Here is an 11,778-nt window from a genome sequence, read left to right as displayed (position 1 = left end):
CCCTAACTCTCAGCTGAGGGCCAAAGATGAGACAATGAGAGGAGTCGGTGTGAATGTGACTATCTTTATGCAAAAAGTGAGCTGCAGAAGTGTGCATAAGTGTGAGTTGTATTACAAAACCATAATAAAGCATGTCCTTTAGATACAAAATCAAATTCTTAGTTTAGCAACCTAGAGCCAGGGGGCTTACATGTGTGTAAACAACATACCAATATACAGTACCAGTCAAAAGTTTGGACACATTTTCCCAAATGTGTCCAAACTTGATGTGTCCAAACTTTTGACTGGTACTGTACATGTATTTCACTGAACACAACAAAGGCAACAACTTTACCATGACAATATACAACAAAGACACACAACCAAATACAAACATACATTCCGGACACTGATATGGTTGAAGAGAATATCAGTTGGCTCTCGTATTAAATGTCCCAATTACTCAATTACTTTTTCCGTTAAAGACCTCAGAATTCCTTCAAGTCACGCCCAGATGCTGGCAACCTCTCAATTCCTGGGTCAACGACGTAAACGCAGGAAGAAAGCGTGGCGACACTCCTTACTGTCCACCGGGTAGTACTTGTCATAGAAGTCCAAGATGTATTCCTCCGTCTTGAACCCAAACTTCTGGTAGAGCAGCATGGCCGAGTTACTGGCTGAAACGTGCAGCGTGACATCCTTTCCCATGCAGGTCTGCACAACATACACCAAGTACACAAGATACAGAACGACATCTCAATTCCACAATATCCCCCCAATAATGTCAGCAAATACCTCCCACAAACTGTACAATTTTTTATACTTTATTTATTCATGTTCACAACAAGATGTGTTTTTGATATACAGTGTGTATGTGTAACCGTATTGTTGATAGAGAGTTGAGCTCCAAACCTGGATAAGATGGTATATCATGAAGGTGGCAATCCCAGCCCTCCTCCACTCGGGGTGCACCAGGAGGAAGGAAATGTACGCCTCGTTATACTTCACGTCTGGCACCATGAAGCCAAAACCGATCACCACCTTCTTGTACAGCACCACCACACTGAAGTCTGGGTACTGGAGACACTCTGAGAGATCCACTCCTGACAGAACCACAGGAGGATAGAAGTCATTCATAGAGCCCACACCCTGTTCCGGTTGTGTTTACCCTTCTCACTTAACAAAACAGTCATACCTAGCCACAAAAACATAAACTGGCTCAACTGTGGATGAGGTGACATGCATCAAAGAACATAAGTGGTATTGTCTTAGAGCAGTGGTTCTCAACCCTGTCCTCAGGGACCCCCCTGTCCTGCTTGTTTTAGATGTTTCCCTGCTCCAACACACCTGATTCAAATGCATGTTCGTTACCAGGCTTCTACAGAGCTAGATAACGACCCTTTTATTTGAATCAGGTGTGTTGGAGGAAGGAAACATCTAAAACATGCAGGACAGGGTTGAGAACCACTGTCTTAGAGGTATACAAACCCAATGGTAGTGGTGATACATTAGAAAGAGGCACACATTTCCTTAGCAAAGTTCTAAACTGTTGTCTTTAAGTGGTTAAAAGAGTCAGTTAACATTCCCAAGTTGAGGTGTGACTATTAGAGGAGTCCACAGGCCCAGAAGGAGTGACATTGGTGGGGGTGTGGCTAGTGTCGGGAACTCAGCCTGCTCTACTGCTGCTCTACCTGGCCAGAAGCTGTCGTGGCACATGGAGTTGACGGAGGGGATGTGGTTGGGCCGGACGTAGCAGTAGTCGATGGGGGCCTCGGGCTCCGGGGCCCAGCCAAGCTCCGTCCTGTGGGGGTGGGCCCGGATCTCAGCCAGGAGCCGCAGCTTCAGGGGCTTGTTCTCGTAGTCTCTCCTGGAGGCGGCAGAACACAAGCAGGTTTGTTCTTATGGTCTAGCTGTGGTTGTGTGTTGAATAATCATGTTGAAGTGGGTTAGCAGCCATGACTCATGACAGAGTGAACAGATGTGTCTGTGAACGTAAGCTAGAGAAGTAACACTGAAAATCAATGAATCTGTCAGTCATCACTCATGTGACTCATCTTTTTAGTTTTGCTTGCTTTTACATTGGACAGTATTATTGGCACAGCCTTATTGTACCTTATGTAAGGTTTGAGGATTCGGGAGGTGTAAGGGCTTTTGATGCCCTGGTCCACGCCAGCATCAGACCCCATGAGCCTGTGCCAGAACGACACAGAGGGTAGGTGATAGCCCCTCCTACTGGACATGGTCGTCTAAAGAGATCAAACACACAGCTCAAAATATGAAAACGTTTTTTTTTTTTTTTTATGACTATTGCAAATTGAAATTGATCATAGTATCCATAGTTAACATATTTCGTAAACGATGTGCTGTTCATAATCATAACAAGCTTGTAAATTCATTAAAGGCATGCAGTCACTGATCCCAAAAGCCATATAAACTGGCCTCTGGCAGAGAGCAGCACCTGGAAGCGGTCAAGGACTCGGAGGTCGTGGCTGGTGGTCCGGAACCTCCCCCCTCCAGAGGCAGAGTGTCGCCCGCACCCCTGGGCCCCATACAGCCCCCCCACCAGGCTGAGCATGGCACTGAGCGCCTGGTCCACATCCAGCAGGGGGAGCCCTCTCTGGCGCTTGGCCTGGCGCACCAGCAGCTTCCTGTGGAGCCTCTTGGCCTGAGGGGTGACGGCGAGGGCCAGAGGACACGCCTCCAGGCGTCGCAGAAGGATCCGCTCCTCATACAGGCTGAGTGGAACGTAGCGGGGGCCAGCACTAGCCTCCGCACAGGGCCCCTCCCCTTTCTCCTGCAGGCCCCTCCTCCTGTCTGCGGCCCCTCCCGGCCGCCCTCTGCCGTCGTCCCGGCCGCCCGGGGGCTCGCAGTCGATGTCGTCTCGGACGCCACGGATCTCCTCGTCCTCACTCTCCGCCTCTTGCTTGATGTGAGCTGTGGAGGGGCGGAGCTTCTTGCGCACCGCCAGGGCGGCGCTGGGAGGGGGGAGGTACTCCATACCGGGGTCAATGACCCCTTCTCCGTCCAGCTCCTCATCATCTGTGGCCCATAGAGACACAGGGGGTTGACACGCTTCCAAAACAGTTATCTTGTTTACATCACATGAAGATTCTTAGAAATACAATCCTTGTGTAGTATCTGCTTTTGGTAGTGTTGCACATAAACAACAATGTCCTTTGAAGGATTCAAATTGTGGGACTGAGATTCATTTAATTATCGTGTTTCTGGTCAAGGTAACCTTATGTTTTCATACAAAGAAAGATTAGATCGTTGTACCTGCTACAGGTTTATATTGCAATATCCGTTATGATAATAAGTATCATAATACTTACAGGTTTTTCATTATGTCTAGCCATAGGCTTGCCTTATACTCTATGTACCGGATGATATTATATTTGAAGTATGGGCGCATTTACAATAAAGAATAAAGAAAAATAACAAAGACACAAGAGAACAAAGAATGACACCATAATGAGACTGCGGTGTGACTGGCTTACCATGAAACAGTGCCTGTGGCGGCATGACGTCCGGGATGAGGTCAGCCTCCGACAGCAGGCTGGGCGTGGCAGAGTGGGACGCTGGCGTGCCAGGGGCGGAGAAGTCCGGGGAGGGCGAGGGCGAGGGGCTGGTGAGGGGCGTGCGGTCGGAGGAGCTGAGCGAGGAGAAGTCAATGACCTCGCCCTTCTCCAGCACCAGGTCGGGCCTGCGCCCACCCCCTCGCCCCCCCCCCATCTTGACGGGCGTGGAGGAGGCGCTGCGCTCCGTGTAGCCGCCCCCCGCCGCCTCCTTCTGGGCCCTGCGGATGTCCTTGGCTTCCTGGGTGCGGCAGCGCTTCTCCTTCAGCTGCATGGCGTTCTCCACCGGGTTCCTCACACCACGCTTCCTGAGGCCCTCCACCGTGATGATGGGCTCCACCGACGGCTTACAGGCTGCAGAGCACAGCGAGCACACAGACACAGGGAGACACAAAGAGACACAGCAACATAAAGACACAGGTGACATTATAACAATTGTGCAACTAAATAAAAACAAGTGTAACTTTAAAGCAAAACCCTCTGTATTCAAGTGCTGCATTATTTACTTAGTATAACGCCACTTCTAGGATTGCTGTTCTAGAAACAGGGTGCAGCTAAATAAAATGGGTCTCCAGGCCCATATATCTGGGTTGCAAGGCTAATCCAACATGAATTCATCCTTTTTTAATGAATTGTTCTATTTAACTGAGTCAGTTTTGTAACTGGATGAAGTGGTGTGGACACATGAAGATGGTTTCATGAATTCCGGACCCTGGTAAGTGGAAGCACCAAACACAGTTACCAACCTCTGGCCTTCACAGAGGACTTGTCTCCCTCGGGGCGGAGAGTGGGAGGGCGGTTCTGAACCAGCTTCCACCAGCCCGGCTCTCCAAACTCCTGGGCCCCTGAGCGGAAGAACGTGGGGCTCCCCACGGACAGACAGCCTGCCACGGTGCTCCACCAGGTGGAGGTCTTCTTCCTGTTAGAAGAGCATCGGGTCAGCTTTAGGGTGTTGTGTGTAGCTTTCCAGAGGTACTCAAAAAGATAGAACCGATACACAAGGTCACATCTAAGACACAAGCCTTCCTCTGCACGTTCAAACAATTCACTGCACAGGTCATCAACGGACAGTCTCTCACCTAGTTCCCAGTAGGAATGTCCAGTGTCTTCCAATGAACGCACATATGTCCTCCTTCCATCTGAAGTAGCCTTGCCGCCCAGTGCCCTCTAGTGACAGGTTATACATGGCCAGCATCACCACCTAGAAGTGAAAAAGATAGTATAACTCAGTCCAACTCCTGATGTTTAAATGGAAAGGGCAAGTAACGAAGGATAATTTTATTTTTTATGTGTAAAAATGTGTCCAAATATTTTGGATTCCAAGCCTTTGTGAAGAACTTTGTGCCCTGCAAATATAAGCATTATGCATCATTACTTAACTGTCAAACGCCCACAGAACCCCCTGGCCTGTGGAATGTTTAGCCTCCGTACCTGTTGCCAGGTGAGTCTCATTCTCTCAAACGTCTCCTTGCCGTCCTCTGAACAAGCATAGCAGGTGAATTTGAAAAAGTTGTCTCCTTTAAGGTAGCTAGGCTGCTCGTCGTGTAGCTGCGCTAGATTCCGGGATTGGAGAGAAATACCAAAAACTGCTCAGAGACCGAGCGCAATCATTGTTGTTCTTTATTAGAGCAGCGAGGTGAAACAGAAGACAGCATTTCAGTAAACGCTGCAGTATCAAGCATACTGTGATCCCACAACCCACTAACTAACAAGGCTAAACCAGCTGCAATCCTGTGCAACAATTATGAAGCATTCATGGTTCAAAGCAAACACCTATATTCACAAGAAACATCTATTAAAGTGCTGAATTCTATCTGGTTAAATACGGTGGGTGCCCCAAAGGGGAAGGCCTCTTCCTCTCCAGCTTGTGCAGCTAACCCTCTCACCGGTGGGGATCCACTTGTGGCACTTGTCACAGTAAAAGGCCATGTCCTCGCACGCCCAGCCGCTCTCCCCCTCTTCCCCGACGTCGCTGTTGAGCGAGTCGCCGCTGTGGTCGTGCGATAAGTCCACCGAGGCCTGGTCCTCTGACTCCACGATCAGCAGCGTCTCACCCTCCACCTCTCCCTCCTCCAGACCCTCCGACGCCGAGGTGCACACTGCCTCGTCGTCCACCTTTCCCCTCTGTTCTCCGCCACAATCCATGGTCCCAGCTGAATTGATCAGAACCTGGGAGAGGCCAATGTGGCATCAACGACCAATGCATTCAGATCAGTAAGATTAAGGGGATCTTTGTCGTCCCACAATGTAAAACATTTACTTACACCCATGCTGCAGCCGGACACGACAAACATTCAGAATACAAATGTGAGTGAAACATACAGCGAGGTTTCTGCAAGCACACATACTGTGCACAGACATGAAAAACATCAGTAATTGGCAAAAAATCTGCACCCTTTAATACGAGCAGAGATCCTCCATTCTGTCCTGGCCAAATCCTTTTCTTATCTGCCCTTATTTAAGTCTTACGGACACAGCATGGGCGTCGCCGCAATGTAACTTGGGGGGGGGGGGGGGGGGATGTCACGTCCCCCTCACTTAAAAAAAAAAAGTTGTTTGGACCCCCCCACATTTGCGATCAAAATATTAGTGCATGACTGGTCTACTAGTCCAGCGATCTTTACATTGCATCACAAACAAATCCGTTCCACTTTATCAACACCCATAGCAATAGAATTCCACTCCGCGTTTTCTAGACAAACAGCGTCACACACGCAGATTCAACTCCCATACTCTTTGATCGACGCATCACGCTTGCAGCTAGCACTTCAGAAATCAACTGTTCCACAGACAAGATGAACATAAGGTTTTTTCGAGGAAGAGGAAAGCAAGTCAGAGTTGCCCAAGTTTTCCCTTCAGTGGCCAAAGCACCCTTATGAGACATTCTCTGACTATAATAGCATTGGTTAGCGTTAAGTCACAAAGATCCTTCTGCAAACATTAAGATTGTAGCTAGCTAGATAGCTAATAAATTAAATAATAATAATAATTCGGTATTGGTAATTGGAGTATATGGATAATACTTTTTTGGGCTGTGCCATTTAGGGAAACTGATTCAACCACCTAAACCATGTATTTTCTGAAAGCTTACATCCTAAGGATGAGATCTGTGAAAAAGACTACAGGTTTGAACACACATTTCTAAAACTGTTTGTTCCCATCCTTGATTGTGATTGGCTATATCGCGTTCCATGTCGTTGTAAAATCCAGCATAACCTCACAGGTTGTCCTCATAACATTCTTTAACATTCCATATTACTGCGCATCGAATATTTCAAATTGAAAAAGACAGCAAAGATGTCCATCTGGCTGTTGCGTGGCAACGATTTATGTAGGAACTATACTTTGTAGTAGTGGAAGAATTACGGTTTATTATTAAACTATTTTGTTTCTAATAAAGTTTTTATTGATGAAACCATAGGCTATCAAATATTTGTAGTAACAGTTTTAGAAAGCAATAAGCCCCAAGAGGCAGTGGTTTACGCTGATTTTAGAACAGGTAAGGGGCTCCGCTTCGCGTTGTGCCTAACAACTCCCCTTACCTGTTCTAAAATCAGCGTAAACCACTGCCTCTTGGGGCTTATTGCTTAATTGACCATTTCTGAACTGTCCAGTAATGCTTTAAGGAGATGCTATTTTTTTTATGTAACCTACATCATTATTAGGCTACTAAGCCTATACCAATTGTGAATTTGATATGCTGATAACATTCAATGCATCTCCATGTCTCCTGATATAGCCTAGGTGGTTGAGATTGAGAGTGAATCAGAGGCAGGGGCAGCATGCAGGAGCAGTGCAGACAGCTCTGTTGCTGAGGTGAGTGCTGAAAGGTGACAGGTAGTTGAAGATGTCCCATTGCTTATTGGGAAGTTTAGTTTTCAAAATATTTAAATATCCAGCCCCTCAGTATATGTATAACAACTATGGTAAATAGTTGTGGTAAATGCACCAGAATGCAGGAAATTGCATCTACATCTTTAAAATTAACTCTGGGGGACAAACCCCCAGATCCCCCGGCAAAATGTGTCCCCACTCTCAAAATGCTGCTGACGCCCATGGTACACATTTATGGTTACATCTATTTAAACAGCAACTCAGAGTTAGTGGTTACTATCATGTTTTTGGTCTGAAGGCTTGAGACTTATTTTAGTCAAAAGACAGATCTGCCTTTTCAACTAGCGCTGCGCTGGGGTTTGTCACTTACAGTAGAGGAAGCGGTAATTGTCTACTTCTTGTTAGGCGTGTGGCTGATCGGGGCTCTGAAGAGCTGCCGCCCTTCGGTCACGCTCTGCCTCAAGCTCCTTGGTTAAAGTTCTTTGTTCTTCAAGTACTCTCAGATTCTCTTTTTTTCTTTCCATACGTTCAAGATCTCGGAGTACACCTTCGTGAAGTCTCTGTGGAAAACAATACAGAAGCAGTGCTAGTTGGTTTTTGTGTGCTTTTTAGTGATCATGTGTATAAGATTGTATATCAATACAGGAATCCAACTATACAAGTCAAGCTATGAATATATATGCCATAGCTGTAAGTTATACTCGCATGATAACCAGTAACTTATTACTGAACTTAATGAGAAGCACATTTCTTCTGGCTAAATGGAAACAGGCTGTACCGTTGTTAGAGACTGGGCACCTACTGTTGCTAGTTTATCCGTTTTAATAGAGGTAATTAACAGAGCTCTCTTAACCTGTTCACGAAGAAATATAATACTGCAAGGTATGTTAGTTACTAGCAATTTCACTAGCTGGTGCAGAACTAAAACGACGTGGTAGAAACAGATACATTTGGGGAATAGCTTTAATATAGCTAGCTCTAGCTATCGTTTGTGCTAAATTTTTAAAAGTAGGTTAGCCAGTGTTAGCTAACATCAAGGGCAGCTGACTATGCTACTTGTTTACCTCTCGATCCCAGGTTTGCTTTAAATGTACTCCCGCTACGGTACTCAGTGTAAGCACAACAGACACGCCAAGTACAAGTTTTGAGGTTTTAGACATAGCTGGAAGCTATGGGGGATATGGTCACTTCTACCATAACAGTCCCTCAGGTCGACGTTTTCAACGGTAGCTTTAGCTAGCTAGACAGTGTGTGCCCCACTGTCCTCTACAGGCTGTGCAGTAGATCATGAATGAGTCAGTTCGTACAATTGATGGTAGAGTGCATCGAGCACTAGGACGTCATTATCAATCATCGTCATCATTACTACTAATTAATGAATCAAAATATCATTCTGTTCTTTAGATTAACTAACTCGATGTCAAACGTCATGTTTGGTTCGGTACACATTGCACTTTTTCTCTAAATCTCAGTTTATGGTCCCATGACTGGACTAGCTCTTTTGATACCCTATACCCTGCTCCTCTGTAAGTTTGAAAGTCTAACCGTGCGTGTCCACTACAGCGGAGCGGAGCGGCGCGGCGCGGAGCGTCGGCTTCCAATCCATTTTCAATGAAATCGGGCGTTGACGCTCGTGTAGGGCATTGTGGGAGTGTACGCGAGCGTCAACCCCCGGTTTCATTGAAAATGGATTGGAAGCCGACGCTCCGCGCCGCTGAGCTCCGCTGTAGTGGACACGCACGGTAATGATGAACAAAACAGGCAAGCAATACGTGGATGCAACTGTGCCGTTCATTTTGACCTGTTTGGCAATCTCCCTTCATATTTCTACAGTAGTCTAGATGAGGCATTGAATGAATACATTTAGGTGACACGAGATGTTTAGCCTGGATAGCAAAGCTTGCACCATACGGTCTTTGTCGATATCGTTAAATATCAAGTCAATATCAACCAGGTGAATCGCAAGTCTAGCGCACACAAAGTTTCCCAACTGTATTTGTGTAAAAATGGTAAGAAAAAAGTTCTGAAAAATCATCACCAGTGTCCTGGCTAAGATAAGGTAATCTCAAAAGCTGCCCCTTTCTGCACATTTATGTAACATTCCATTGCATAATAATGAATTTAAACGCACACCGAGGGTATAATGGCCTCCTTATCTGAAAAGTTAAAACATAAGTAGGATAACCTTTGTAACTGCTATTCTAGTTTAATCCCGAAAATATAAGTTGCAGGAACAGTTTAGTTTGCAATCGTTCTCCTCAAATAAAAGTGTGCCTCCATGTGAACATGACTGTAATGTATCCCCCAGTCGAAACCCTCCCCTCACCGTCTTGAACTAAAACCAAAGTGGACTTTTCAGCACAGTACACAATGTTCCAAATCGCACTACAGCAACAAGAACTCTTAATAATCCAGACTGACTACACTTTTTCATGTGGCAAACACTGAAATGTGTTAAGGTTTTTTTTGCTAACATAGCACCTAATATTTTTGCCATTGTGAGTACATTTTGAACTTCAGTGCAATAGCCATGCTTTCACTAATTGCAACATTGACCATTCTAAACAGAGACAAAAAACGAGCTTCTCTTATCGTTTATGATCAAATTGGACCCTTTCAACTTCGGACTTTGAAATTTGACTTGTCTTGACAAGCCTTTGGCATGTTGGGGTCACATAATAATTAAAGGCTTGCTCACCTTTACCTTCATTAGTTCAGTTTCTGGCTGAAGCCATATGGATTGTGTATCAGAGTGTGACTTGTGAGTACGCACACATGTGTGTGTATGTGTGGAGTACAGGCGTCTTTTTTTGGATACACATCTGTGAAAGCTAAGGCAAACAGCGAGACTTCAGAAATATTTCATACCAACCCTAACTGTGCCTCCCTACACCCAAGATTTCCATCTGTTGAACTAAGACCACAATTAGACCAATGTCACATTTTCCATGAACAACAACATTTTGTTATACATTTTTAACAAAATCCCATGTAAAAATTTTAACCTAATATTTGAGACTTTTGGTAGAAGTTTCCATTTATTTATCAGAAGTTGTGTGTTTATTGTCCCACATTGTGCTTGGCAAATCTGTGTTTTGTTGTCAAATTCTCAGGTTAAGTGGATAGGAAGAATATTTGACATTTCACACTTTCTTTATACAACAAAAATATTTCTGCAATTTTTTTTTAGGAAAGAGTCCACTCCCAGCCAGTACACACCTTTTCAAGCAAATGTGCTGAGCAAACACTTCCTAGGGTGCAGGCTTAATGTTACTTCAAATATGGTTTTCCATTCCAATACACATTCAAGCATTTCAGCACACATCCTGCATGCATACATTTTTACACACTATCTAAATATTTTTCTCTAGCATTCCTTTTCTCTCAAATTCTGATTCTGTTTACCATTTACCTCAAATATGCTTATATCCCCACAAGACTTGACATTTGAAATGCATAGGTTGACAAACATTGGTCAACTGGTGTGTTGGGGGGGGGGGGGAGCTAGAAAAAGAGAAAGAGAGGATAGCCGGGAAGGGGGAGTTTCCACAACTTTGTTTGTTTTTTCACCTCTCTGAACAACCCATCTCCTCCAGTAGGGGACTGGCACGTCAACATACTGGGTGTAAGGCCAGGGAGCAAAGTAAGCTGTGTCAACGCACTAAGCACAAAGGTATGTCTGTGTGGCTGGATGCAATAGTAAGCAAGCACACTTCAAGCAACTAGCTACTTAACACTACATAGTATTTGGAATATATTTTTTTATGTAGAACTTCCAGTTGAAGCATTAGATGATCGGATGAATCTTAACTATGTTGAATCTTTGTGGGTTTGATTGAGTTACATTTACATTATATTTAGTCATTTAGCAGACACTCTTATCCAGAGCGACTTACAGTAAGTACAGGGACCTTCCCCCCCGAGGCAAGTAGGGTGAAGTGCCTTGCCCAAGGACACAACGTAATTTGACGGGAATTGAACCGGCAGTCCACAAATGATCTCAAGATAACTTTTTCTTGAGTGGTTGGGAACATCAGTTCATTTAGTACAGTAGTCTGCTATTTGTTTAACAAATAGAGGTAATGTACTCTGAGGTGGTATTTTTGCTCATAGACTTGGTACTTCACGTGCCTAGGAAGACCACTACATCAGTTTTGCAGATGTGAAATTCAAGTGACTTTTACAGTAGAAGTACTGTCACAACAAGCCTTTAGGTGTAATATTTAACTCTATGATATAACACATGTACACATGACTATGTTTGAGTACATTTCCCTGCCTCTGACAGGGTACCGAAAAGCTAACAAAGTCAGACTTGCCACTATTTATCTATTTCACTATTTAATGCTATGTTACCTGTGTCCCTCTTTCAGCATCCAACTATCATAGA

General features: G+C 44.9%; 2 protein-coding genes across 2 annotated transcripts; both read right to left on the bottom strand.

The window, feature by feature from the left end:
• Nucleotides 1-50: 50 nt before the first annotated feature.
• On the bottom strand, nt 51-5,699 carry kat14 (lysine acetyltransferase 14). Its single transcript, XM_084686043.1, has 10 exons — nt 5,441-5,699; nt 4,986-5,107; nt 4,634-4,755; nt 4,301-4,473; nt 3,477-3,908; nt 2,438-3,018; nt 2,092-2,225; nt 1,671-1,846; nt 892-1,082; nt 51-693 (listed from the first exon to the last, which is right to left on the bottom strand). Exons 1-10 carry the CDS (start codon nt 5,697-5,699, stop codon nt 520-522), a joined length of 2,364 nt encoding a protein of 787 aa, XP_084542169.1. The 3' UTR covers nt 51-519.
• On the bottom strand, nt 5,157-8,684 carry pet117 (PET117 cytochrome c oxidase chaperone). Its single transcript, XM_084686047.1, has 3 exons — nt 8,453-8,684; nt 7,759-7,948; nt 5,157-5,723 (listed from the first exon to the last, which is right to left on the bottom strand). Exons 1-2 carry the CDS (start codon nt 8,546-8,548, stop codon nt 7,790-7,792), a joined length of 255 nt encoding a protein of 84 aa, XP_084542173.1. The 5' UTR covers nt 8,549-8,684; the 3' UTR covers nt 5,157-5,723; nt 7,759-7,789.
• Nucleotides 8,685-11,778: the final 3,094 nt, after the last annotated feature.

Source organism: Hypomesus nipponensis, chromosome 21 (genome assembly GCF_054491055.1).
Source record: "Hypomesus nipponensis isolate SF chromosome 21, ASM5449105v1, whole genome shotgun sequence".
Taxonomy (NCBI): Eukaryota; Metazoa; Chordata; class Actinopteri; order Osmeriformes; family Osmeridae; genus Hypomesus; species Hypomesus nipponensis.
Note: the sequence above shows the minus strand (reverse complement) of the source record. Positions and strands in the feature narration are given on the sequence as shown.